Source organism: Mus caroli, unplaced genomic scaffold (genome assembly GCF_978045245.1).
Source record: "Mus caroli unplaced genomic scaffold, Mus_caroli_1 scaffold_5, whole genome shotgun sequence".
NCBI lineage: Eukaryota > Metazoa > Chordata > Mammalia > Rodentia > Muridae > Mus > Mus caroli.
This window is the reverse complement of record NW_028227260.1, coordinates 116,367,084-116,379,899: the sequence shown is the minus strand read 5'-3', so window position 1 is coordinate 116,379,899 and position 12,816 is coordinate 116,367,084. Positions and strand designations below refer to the sequence as shown.

Sequence of the window (12,816 nt, the reverse complement as noted above, 5' to 3'; positions counted from 1 at the left end):
ACTGTATGAGTATAGATGTGTTCATTGTGCCATGGCACTGTTATCTACAAAGTTCACTCTTCAGAACCATTCAGCTGAATTATAAATAGGTGCCCAAAATATCCCATAATGCTTTAAGTTTGTGGTTTTGGGTTGGGCCACATTCATAGATATCTTTGGCCACATGTGGCCATGTGCTTCCTGAGGGACATAGGTTGAATACAGTTGATGAGCGATACATACCCTAAGTAGGGACAGTAATGTATATGGCACTGACTTGGCCTTGATGTGTACAGTGGGTGAGCAAGCTGTGTTGGTTGCCTGAAATGTTCTGTCTATTTGAAACTTCTCTAAACAGAATGAGCAAAGCAGGAAAACAGAGTTAACCCCACACAACCTGCTCATTGGTTTAGTGCCTGGAAATCCCCCGAGTCCTCTCTGAAGAAGGTTTTCAAGCCTAGTCCAGATAAAGATTCATTGAATTATGAGACCCAGGAGTTATAAACTGTAGCACTGCCCCACTCATTCAGAGATTAGGCATCCAGTAATCACAACCATTCTCAATTCAGCTGCTAACTCTTCCAGAAATCTTCACACATTGCCACAGAGTTCTGCCACGTGGGTTACTAGCAAGCAGAGCTACATTTAGGCAGAGCTTATGAGTTAGAATCTTAGCTATGGAGTCTGGAGAGATGGCTCAGTGGTCAGCAGCTCATACTGCTCTTACTGAGGACCTGGCTTGGGTTCTTAGCACCCATGTCAGGTGGTTCACAACCCCCTGTAACTCCGGCTCCATTGATCCTCTTCTGCATAAAAGTACAAATTATTCAGGGAGTCATCCACAGTTACCCCTTCCATACAGAAGCTATGCTCATGAAGCCTCAGCAACATGACAGCCTAAACATGAGCTGAACACGAAACACATTGATAGACATGCCAAGTGGATGGAAGAAAGCCCACGAGGCCTCAACCCTCCACACAAAGAACTATAGGTGGCTAAGGAATTCTGAGAGTGGGAGAAAGAGTCTTTCCCAGGGAAGGGCACACAATTGTTTTTTTTAATACCAAATGGTCAGCCCTGGAAATATACATACAAGTAATGCTATATAGATTAGGCAGATACTATTTAGTAATACACACACACACATGTAATAACAATGAAAAAAAGTGTCACCAATTTGAAAGGGAGCAACGAGGACTATATGGTAGGATTTGGAGGAGGTGAGGGAAGGGAGAGACATTGTAATGATATTACAATCTCAGAACTAAAAAGGAAAAGAAAGACATCTCAGTTTTGTCTTCACACATGGATAAAATGTGAGTTGTGAGGGCAGCCCCAGGGACAGGGTAACACCTCACCACAACCAGGGAGGCAGCTGCTCCACTATGGGAGACTTTGGGCAAACATTCTGGCATTCTGCTTGTCTACGTCATTTGTGAAAAGGTCTGAAGACCATGTCAATTGAAATAAAGTTTGTTCTCTCTCTCTCTCTCTCTCTCTCTCTCTCTCTCTCTCTCTCTCTCTCTCTCTCTGCCTCTGTTTCTGTGTATCTGTCTGTCTCTCTTTTTCTGTCTTTCTCTGTCTCTCTGTCTGTCTCTCTCTCTTTAAAAAACAACTTTGTTTCAGGTGAAAGTAAAGCAGGAGGAGCAACTCCAATCAGTGCCAGCCAAAGAGAAGACTACAACCAAGACAAAAGAAGCTGAGCAAGGGGAGCAGAAAGTGGACAGTACAGGTTAGCAAACTTTCGTTGCCACCCAGTGGATCTTGCGCCTCACTGCACAGTGGAGTACCTTACACAGTGGAGTGGGTGTTATAAACAAACATGTCCCCAGGACTGCCACCCTGAATTCTCTTGGAGTTTTTAGTGTTGGATGCACATAAATGAGCTGGAGATAGCGTTCAGTAGCTAAGGGGCTACTGGCTTTCAGAGGACTTCAGTTTAGTTCTCAGCACTTAAGCAAGGCAGCTCACAACTGCCTGTAACTCCAGCCCCAGGAAGCTCTGACACCTGTGGCTTCTGTGGGCACCTCCCTGCACATACGCATACATATAATTTAAAAAGTACTAAAAGCCTATGCATGCATTACACCCCCGGACATCTCACCATACCCCAGGGAGGCAAGCACTCCACTGTGAGAGACTTTATGTGACCCTTCTGTCATTCTGCTTGCTGTCTACCTCACTTGTGAAAAGGTCTGAGGATTTTTTCTGGGCAGTACATACCCATACATATAATTTTAAATTCTCAAAAACAAAACTTTCAGTTAAAAAGAGGTTCACACAAGTCCATCCCTAGACTCTCCACCTAAACTGACAAAACAACATTTGTATAGGCTTTGTGGAAAGATTTGCACATGGTTTTATATCCTATATAAATGAATTTCCAACCAGAGAATTGCTGTGTTTGTAGATGTGTTTCATTCTTTCAAATTAATATGCTTGCTGAGTTCTGCAGAGGGCAAGTAATGATGGCCTATTCACTATTCTTCAACAACATAATGAAGTAGGAACAACTGAACTACTTGTCCCCCAATTATTTTTATAGGAGTTATTTTCTCTTCCAGTATAGAGAAGAAGGTCTTGTGTTCACAGTGACTTCACATACCCATGGCTACCAGAGCTTTGCATAGCTGCAGGAAGTTTTCCTTGGCAGCCATCATCTAACCAATTCCAAACAAATACCACCAGAGTGAAAAAGGCTCCGTGTGTTTGTATGCGTGCACAGATGGATTTTGACTTCAGCTAGATGGCAAGCTAATTTCATGCAGTGTTTGACAAAATTAAATTTTCATTCCATCAATTAGTTGAGTGGTTGTCAGGGTTTTTCCCCAAATGATTTTGCATGTGGTTTCAAAAAAAAGCATGTATTTTTTTCCCAGAAAAGAAAAAAAAACACACTAAAAACAGTCTTTCAAAGAAGAATGAGAGGGAGGAAGGAGGGAACACAGATTAAGAGAATAATGTCATTTTTCACAATTGTTCCTTTCATACATGGAGATAGAGTGGAGTTAACACTTGTAGGATACTTTGCTCATCTGCAGGAAGGGCCTAATTGAGAAAGCATATCCAGCTCTTCTCTGCTGTATATTGCATGTGAAACCATTAGGTGGTGCTACAACGTCTGTGAAGAAGGAACTTGAAAGGCACATTCATTCACATAGATGCAATTGCTGGGGTGTTGGGAGTCCTGCTTTGTGTGTATTCAAAGAACTGCTTTACATATTATGCAGGATTGTTTTAAGGCAAGAAGGTAGAAAATGGAAGGGATCATAAGCCTAACCTCTCAAATGATTCCTTTGACATTTTTTGGGGGTGGGAGTAAGGGGGAGGGGGAGCATGAATCCATATAATATAGAATTTCAAGAAGTTTAGATAAGTACTATATAGAAAATAAGACTACTAATTAGAAAGTGAAAAGTTCCCTTCTGGGCTAGAGAGACAGATGAGAGGTTAAGAGCACTTGGCGCTCTCCCGGGGATTCCAGGCTTAATTTCCCCATTTGGAGACTCACAATTATCTGTAACTCCAGTTTCAGGGGATCTGAGGCCTTCTTTTGGCCTCTACAGGCACCAGGCACAAGACATATATATGGAGAACAGACACACATGCAGGCAAAATAGCCATATACACAAAATAATATAAACAGCATTTTAAAGAATTCCCCTTGCTCCTGCCCCAGTCAGGTTTCTCAAATGTAATCATTGTTACAAGACCATAATTTGTCTCTTTCTGACTCTCATTTCTTTTTTTTAAATTTTTTATTAGGTATTTTCCTCATTTACATTTCCAATGCTATCCCAAAAGTCCCCCATACCCTCCCCTCCCACTCCCCTACCCACCCACTCCCACTTTTTGGCCCTGGCGTTTTCCTGTACAGGGGCATATAAAGTTTGCACGACCAATGGGCCTCTCTTTCCAGTGATGGCCGACTAGGCCATTTTTTGATACATATGCAGGTAGAGTCAAGAGCTCTGGGGTACTGGTTAGTTCATAATGTTGTTCCACCTATAGGGTTGCAGATCTCTTTAGCTCCTTGGGTACTTTCTCTAGCTCCTCCATTGGGGGCCCTGTGATCCATCCAATAGCTGGCTGTGAGCATCCACTTATGTGTTTGCTAGGCCCCGGCACAGTCTCACAAGAGACAGCTATATCAGGGTCCTTTCAGCAAAATCTTGCTAGTGTATGCAATGGTGTCAGCGTTTGGAAGCTGATTATGGGATGGATCCCTGGATATGGCAGTCTCTAGATGGTCCATCCTTTTATCTCAGCTCCAAACGTTGTCTCTGTAACTCCTTCCATGGGTGTTTTGTTCCCAATTCAAATGACTCTCATTTCTAATAGTTGGCCAGATTACTGATAAAGTACTAATGAGCCAGTAGAGTACTGTCTGCTCATTCGATTGAAATTTCCCTTTGATTTAAACATTTCCCCACAGCTTAAAGCTAACAGTGAACAATGGAATGTCCTTTGCATAGTTGCTTCTTCATAACAGGGAGTTCGGTGGCAAACATAGCACACTTTTAGGAAGTGCAAAGCACACACATTTCTCCATTCCTTTTTATATTTGGTGCAGAACTATCAAGCCAGGAGCAAAGCTCCAAAACCGAGACTCAGGATACAACAGTAGATAAGACTCCAAGTACTGATCCTGCTTTACGACTCAATCCAAGAAGACGTAGAAGAAGGGCCAAAAATGAGTGGGAGATCCTAGAAAGAGGCCTTCTAAAGTCCACTCAACGGTACAGCCTGAACACTAAAGCTGAGTCTTCAGCTAATAAAGAGATAGCTGGCAGGGAGCACTCTTTCTTGAAGCTGTTCCTGGAGAAGAAAGACACAGGGCAGCCCACAACTACAGAAGCAGAAGTTACTAGTGTTCAGGAGATGCCATCAGAGAAAGAGGATGTGGAGAGGGAATTGGCCGACATAGATGTTGAAGCTGAAAAAGCACCAGCACCACAACCTACATCTACAGATGTGGCAGAGTCCATGATTAGTGGTCCATCACCGCACTGTGAAGACAAGAAGAAGAAGGATAAAGTTGGTGTGTTGCCATGTATCAAAAAATCTACAAGCCAAAAAGAGGTCACTGACTTGAGGAAAGAAGAGGTCCAAGTGCATGTGCATCCTTCTCAAGTCTGTGGAGAAGGAGAGGAAGCATCATGTCCTGATTTGCAAAGGGTTCAACCCCAAATGAAGGTATCATTGGAGAGCACAACTTACCACAAAGAGAAGCATCCAAGAAGTGGTCTCCTGGCCCCTTCTACAAGTGTTTCAAGTGCTACTGCAGAAGATGATGTTTCTCCGAAGATGAATCTGCCTCTCTCTCTCAGAAGGCGGCCAAATACAGGGGAAACCTCCTCAGATTCGAAGAGTACCTCAGAGTATGAAAGTAGTTCTGAAATGCAACTGAGTCCTGCACATTCTTTCAAACCTACAAGGAAGCCTAAAGATGATGCTGGTGCTGGAACTGCTGATGATGAAGAAGATGGAGATGATGATAAAGAAGAAGAGAAAGACAACGATGATGATGAAGAAGAAAATGTCTTCCTCAAATCAGAAAATGTAGACGTAGAACTGAGCAAGATGGAGAAGCAGCAGCCTCTCAGATATTCTTCTAAGTTACTAGGAAAACCCAAAGCTAGAGAGACCTCTGCAAAACTAGAGAGTTCTTCAGAAGATGAGAGAAGTTGTGAGGAAATGACATCTGCCCATTCTTCCCAGTCCTTGGAAGAGTTTGAAGAATGCTCAGAATCAAGAGGTTTCATCAGAGGTTCCATCTCTGAAGAGCGGACAGCAACCAAGTGCCATTCCCAGGCCTTGCAGGAGTTGGAGGAAAAGGAAGTCTCCACAGAATCAAGTAGTTACATTGAGAAGTACAAGAGTTCTGAGGATCTGAGCAGCTCAGAGAAAGAGCAGCAAGTGCCCCCAGTTTCAAAGAGTTCTCTAAAACAGTGGAGTGATCCTACCAAGCCAGTGCACCCCATACACACTGCTCAGCAACAACCTCCCATCATGGTGAACATTTCTGGAGGACCAAAGAAATCTGGAGAGCCACTGTCTCCCACCCACTCTGTCAAGTCATGGCTAAGATCTCAGTCTGAGTATCAAGTTCTTGAAGAGCCAGAAGGCGTTGCTGCTGACTGGGACATTTTTATGCAGCCCCCACCCAGGCCAAGACTTGAGCAAGAAGTTTCTGCAGGTCCAGAACTTACTGTTTTTGAAAAGAGTATTGCTGCACAGCCTTCTGGATATCCTCCTCAGCCTTCAGTGAGACCAAGCATCAAGAAAGAAATATCGTTGGCTGCAGAAAGTGCTCCCTTAGAGTCCCCACCTCCTCAGCATCATTTTCAGCCACTATTGAAGCCCTTCGTAAAGCAACAGGTATCTGCTTTTGAAAAAGTTATTTCTATGGATCCAAAGCTTCCAACACAGATCCAGCCATGGATGAAGCCTCAAGGAAAGCAAGTATTTTCTTCCACTCCAGAGAGCACAGCATTTGAAGGGAGCACTTCTGTGGACCATATGACTCTGACCCTTTCCCAGCCTATGCTACAGCCTTATCAAGAAGTGCCTTTAGAATCAGAGACTGTTGCTGCTAAAATGATTTCCATGGGCCAATTGCACTCCAAATATTCTGTTCACCCCTTACCAAGTCATCAAAGCCAACCAGTCCCAGAAAGCACCTCAGCAGAAGGAGAGGAGCTGCTGCCTTCTCAGCCTTCAGTGACACCCAAACTCCAGCCACTGATGACCCAAGGCAGTATTCCTTCTGCATGGACCATTCCTATTTATTCCCCAGCTCCCAGAACGGCTTCTAAGCCCTTGATGGGATCAGCCATCGCTTCAGAGTCAAAACCTTCTAGGTACTCTTTGCAGCCATGGCAAAGCACGCCATTTAAACAAGTGTCTGTACCCCCAGATCATGATCCTGCTGCTGCTGCCGCTTCATGGAGCCCTCCACCAACTTCCAGAATACCTTCTCAGCCCTTGATGAGATTAGCTGTCAAGCAACCAACCTCTACAGAGTTAGCGAGTGTTTCTGTGTCACAGAGCAGCTCTCTGGAGCGACTGTCTTCCAGATTCCCCTTCCAGCCAAGAGCAGATCCAGAGCACTATGGAGCAGAGGAAGGAGTTGCTACATTGAGGAGATCTAGAAGGCAGCATTCTCAGTCCCCATTGGGCTCAGAATTCGAGGAAGACATTTCCTCAGGTTCTCGGAGAGCTTTTAAAGAACGGAGCATTTCTGTGGGAAAAATGCCTCCCAAATATGCTCTTCAGCCACGGTTGTGCCCCAAATTTGAGCAGCAATCCAAAGAGGGGGATGTTTTGAGGGAGGCCTGGCTTTCAGGACATCCTTCCCAAACCATTAGCAAACATAAAGTCGAGAAAACACCCTCAAGCTCTGAGAGTACCTCTATGGAGGGAGGCATTCATTGGAGGTCACTGCCTCCCAAATGTCCCAGCCCATTCTTAAACAGATCTAAAGTTCAGGAAATATCTTCACGTCTAGAGAGTGCTATTGCTCAAGAGAACTCCAAGAAACCACAGAGAGGCAGGAAACCACAGAGAGGCAGGCCACCTTCCAAGTCCTTTGTGAACTTCATGGCACAGCAAGTATTTTCAGAGAGTGCCCCTAGTGAAGCGGTCCTTCATCCAAAGCCTGTTGCTCGGGGCCGAAGGCGTCCTTCCAGGTCCCTGTTGAAGCCTAAACTTGACGATTATGCTTTCTTATATAATTGGGATGATGAACCCAAGGAAGACACCACATTGCAGAATCTGCCCATGAAGCAGCCTTTTCAGTTATCCAGAAAGCCGGAAGAGCCCCAAGAAGTTCTGCCATTTTCCGAGGGTGCCCCTGTGAAGTGGAACACTTCTGCCAGGGATATCTCTCAGGCCCTGGGGAAGCTCTCAGTTTCTGTTAGTCTTCCGGATGAGTGGGAGAGTTCTGAAGGACAGCTGCCTTCCACGCAGCCCTCTCAAGCCTTTGATATAGCTGAGTTGCAGTCACCGGTTTTACCAGTGGACTCAGCAAATGTTCCTATGGAGTGGAGAATTTCTCAGGGCCATCAGCCTCCTCAGTCTTTCTTTGTTGACTATCAGCAACAAGTTTCTGTAGACTCTGCCAGTGCTGCTGCTGAAGGAGCCAGCTGCTGGCCCATGCTGAAAGACCCAGCTTCAACAACAAATGTCAAATACAGTCAAGGCTACAGGGATTTCACTAAAAGCACCCCAACTTCTGTTATCAAACCTGCCACATTCGCTTCTGCTCCTGCCCAGAAACCAATGGTTTCCATGGGCACTTATTTTAAGGATGAGGTTCCCAAGTGTTGTGATGAAACTGGAAGTTCTCCACTCCTATCCACCAGCAAGGCTGATGTCGAAAATGTTTTTGGAGTGCGGTTGCGAAGAACCTCACAGAAGATTGGAATACAGAATCCGGATCCTTGCAAGCCATTTGTCCTCATTCCAGCAGCAGCAAGAAAAGAACAGGCAAACAAAGGAGATCTCCAGGGCTCAGTTGGAGGCCCAAAGCAGTCCAGACCAGCATTTAGCTTTGAGAAGAAGCAAGGGAACTGGCCCAGATATGAAGGCACTTTGAAGAAGTCAGAAGTTTTCAGGCCTCCAGGTGAGAGTTTCATCTCTTTAGGTAGAGGGTTGACCTGTAAGGCAAAACCTTGGATGAATGGGCCATGAATTCTCTAGCTTCTAGGCTTCCAACTGTAGTGTTGCTTTGGCAGGATTAGTTGTGGATTTAGAGGTGGGATAGTGACCAATTCTGGATGAATACATTCACAAGTAACTCCGTTGGAGTCTTTCTTTTCCCAGGGAGACAGCAGTCTGGAGATCCATTCCCTTTTCGTTAATAGACTCATGACATGGCTTCTTCTCCATCTACCTCATGCATAGCATACTTTGGGCAGAATTATGTGGTTTTTTTTTAAACTTTGTGCATTGCATATCACTTTAATCTGCCAAACAGAACTCTAAAACTGAGTTCACGAAGAAGAATATGTTTTCACTTTTACCCTGAAATCATCTTAATTTAATTCAGATCAAGGGGACTTTGTAAGTGGTACTTTTTGTTAAAAAAAAAAAAAACAACATTGTGCCCTCACAATCATCCTTGCAGAGTCCTGTCTCTACCTCTGATCACACCTATTTCACTACAATAGTTGCACAAGGGGTGAAAAAGTAATAGACTCTGTAAGATTTTTCTTAGAGTTGGAGGGGTTGTATCAATAGTCTAAGCCTCTGATGTCTTGAGATTTTTTCTCAGCCTACCTGACAAGCTTTGTTTTTCCCTGATTTGGTGATGGGAAGAGGTATGGCTAAAGGAAATCAAGGGTAAGTGACACTATGCCCATGCTAATGCACAGCGATTTAACTATACAATCCCTGCCTTTCCAGTTTGGAGGAAGGGTACAAAAGAGAATGGTCCCTCTCTAATTGGTATCTACTTACTTTTGTTTGGCAACCAACAAAAGGGTCCCATTTGGAACACTATTGTGGGTAACCTCAACCAGACTGATGATCCTTTCTGCCTGGCTTCGGTTCAAATACTTCTTATTTCTTTCTCAGGAGAGACCTCTATTTTGAAGGCAAATTCCCCTGTGGAGCCAGCTTGGATCACCACGTTAAAACAGCGGCAAAGGGGCTTTGTATCCCAATTTCTTAAAAAACACAGGACCAGATCTGAAATTGGTGTGGTGACCAAGGATTCTAGATATGAGGTAAAATATAATCTGGCATTGGAAACTGTACCAAAGGTTAGTGGAGCCACCGATTAAGCTTGCACTGGGAATTATGACAGACATGCAGTTACTATCCCTTACTGGGATCATTAATGATGGACAATTCAAGGGTCTTTGTTTTGTATTCATACAAATGTGTCTGCCTTGATACTCTTACAGGGTATATGAAAGGTAATGTAAATGAGGAGAGTGTATAAATTAAACCCTGCAATAAATATTCTAAAGCACTATTCCATGAAATTGGTTGCAGAGTAGATAAAGCTACAACAGTCCTATTAGTACAAACAATAACAATAATACAACCAACAACAGAGATAACCAGTAGGGTAAAAACTGAGCAACAATATGCTTCAAGTACATGCATATGATTTTCATAAATTGGAATCAAACTATAAACACAATAGGCTTCTTTACCCACAGAAAACACATTATAAGATTCTCTGTGGATGCTTGGGCTTCTAAATAGTAAAGAGCCCTGTAATTGAATGACCTCTTCATTTTAACTCATTATTTATATATTGTGGCTGTTAACTTTTAAAATCTGAGCTCAAAGCAAGTATTCCTCCCAATTTCAAAATTAGTTTTGTTCTTACCATGGATTTTTAGCAACCTCAGCATATGATGTTTTTACATTTTCTTAGTAAGTTTAGGATTCTTGCTTATTCGTGTAATGAGGCATTTTATAGCTTCTCTTTCTTGTATCTGAATGTCCAGCATCATTACTCTTTAACTTTGGTGGTATTATTATGTTAAATAGGGTTTCCTGGACACAGGCACTATGATGATACCATCAAAGGGGCTCAGACATTTAAGACAGCTAAGTAAGAGGCAAGAGACATCAGCACACAGTGTGCAGATGTTAGACAAAGAGAAGATTCAGCCAGGTGGGCATGGGGAGGGATGAGAATTCTATGCTGCTAGATATGGCATTCAATGTAAAGTTTATCAGCTATTTATGAAAATTCTCATTGAACATTTTAAAACTATAACTGACCATGCATTATTAAAACTGGGAAGAGAAATCATAGAAAAAAGGTATCTGTTTTTCATCCAGAGTTTCATTTTGCACACTTTTTCGTATCAGTCCCTAAATATGTATATTTAAGTGTTGATGCTTGCACTTCTATGTACTGATTTGGTTTGGTTTTACATCTACATGTAGATTTTAAAGTGCTACAGGATGAGCTAGACACGAGGATCAGGGATGGTGGAAAGATGCATGATGCCTTGTTTTCCTCTTAGAAAATCTGCAGAAAACGGACCTCAAGAAAGCATATTGCATTTGCATATCAAAAGCTATATCTGAAATTCTATGCTTCTAAGTACTGGCTAAATTTATTGAGGAAATCATGTGGTGTGCTTAACCTTTTTCCTTTAAAGAGCTTTCCCCTTTTAGCCATTAGTGTTAGCCATGGTTTTTTTTTTTTTTTTGCCATTAGCCAAATGGAAGGAGAATCATAAAAGGCTAAAGCCCACTATGGTTACCTTTTTTGCCAGGGGAAAATACCCTTGTGTGTGTAAACATTTTGACTTAGAACAGTTGTGCAGAGATCAACTTTAAAGACCTAAACCCATACAGATACACCATTTCCTAGCAGAAAAAACACTTCTAGTCATATACCAAAAGATGTTGAAAGGTAGAAGTCTTTTTATTTATTTATTTATTTATTTATTTATTTATTTATTTAAAATTAGGTATTTATTTCATTTACATTTCCAATGCTATCCCAAAAGTCCCCCACATGCTCCCCCCCCCACTCCCCCACTCACCCACTCCCACTTCTTGGCCCTGCCGTTCCCCTGTATTGAGGCATATAAAGTTTGCACAACCAATGAGCCTCTCTTTCCACTGATGGCCAACTAGGACATCTTCTGATACATATGCAGCTAGAGACACGAGCTCCGGGGGGTACTGGTTAGTTCATATTGTTGTTCCACCTATAGGGTTGCAGACCCCTTTAGCTCCTTGGGTACTTTCTCTAGCTCCTCCACTGGGGGCCCTGTGATCCATCCAATAGCTGACTGTGAGCATCCACTTCTGTGTTTGCTAGGCCCTGGCATAGCCTCACCACAGGCAGCTATATCAGGGTCCTTTCAGCAAAATCTTGCTAGTGTATGCAGTGGTGTCAGTATTTGGAAGCTGATTATGGGATAGATCCCCGGATATGGCATTCTCTAGATGGTCCATCCTTTTGTCTCAGCTCCAAACTTTGTCTCTGTAACTCCTTCCATGGGTGTTTTGTTCCCAATTCTAAGAAGGGGCAAAGTATCCACAGTTTGGTCTTCGTTCTTCTTGAGTTTCATGTGTTTTGCAAATTGTATCTTATATCTTGGGTATTCTAAGTTTCTGGGCTAATATCCACTTATCAGTGAGTACATATCGTGTAAGTTCTTTTGTGATTTACCTCACTCAGGATGATGCCCTCCAGGTCCATCCATTTGCCTAGGAATTTCATAAATTCATTCTTTTTAATAGCTGAGTAGTACTCCATTGTGTAAATGTACCACATTTTCTGTATCCATTCCTCTATTGAGGGGCATCTGGGTTCTTTCCAGCTTCTGGCTATTATAAATAAGGCTGCTATGAACAATGTGCAGCATGTGTCCTTACCGGTTGGAACATCTTCTGGATATATGCCCAGGAGAGGTATTGCGGGATCCTCCGGTAGTACTATGTCCAATTTAATCAACCAAACGAGGAGCTGGTTCTTTGAGAAAATCAACAAGATAGATAAACCCTTAGCCAGACTCACTAGAGGGCACAGGGACAGCATCCTAATTAACCAAATCAGAAATGAAGAGGGAGACATAACAACAGATCCTGAAGAAATCCAAAACACCATCAGATCCTTCTACAAAAGGCTATACTCAACAAAACTGGAGAACCTGGATAAAATGGACAAGTTTCTAGACAGATACCAGGTACCAAAGTTAAATCAGGATCAGGTTAATGATCTAAACAGTCGTATATCCCCTAAAGAAATAGAAGCAGTCATTAATAGTCTCCCAACCAAAAAAAGCCCAGGACCAGATGGGTTTATGGCAGAAAGGTAGAAGTCTTAAAGTACTCATCTCAACCAACTG

General features: G+C 42.9%; 1 protein-coding gene across 1 annotated transcript in view; it reads left to right on the top strand.

Moving 5' to 3' along the window:
• Kiaa1210 (KIAA1210 ortholog) overlaps nt 1-12,816 on the top strand; it is a 72,129-nt gene that overhangs the window by 51,211 nt on the left and 8,102 nt on the right. Inside the window, exons 7-9 of the mRNA XM_021153776.2 lie at nt 1,607-1,712; nt 4,554-8,606; nt 9,560-9,711. Coding sequence (XP_021009435.1) covers nt 1,607-1,712; nt 4,554-8,606; nt 9,560-9,711 — 4,311 coding nt within the window. The remainder of the gene's footprint in view (nt 1-1,606; nt 1,713-4,553; nt 8,607-9,559; nt 9,712-12,816) is intronic.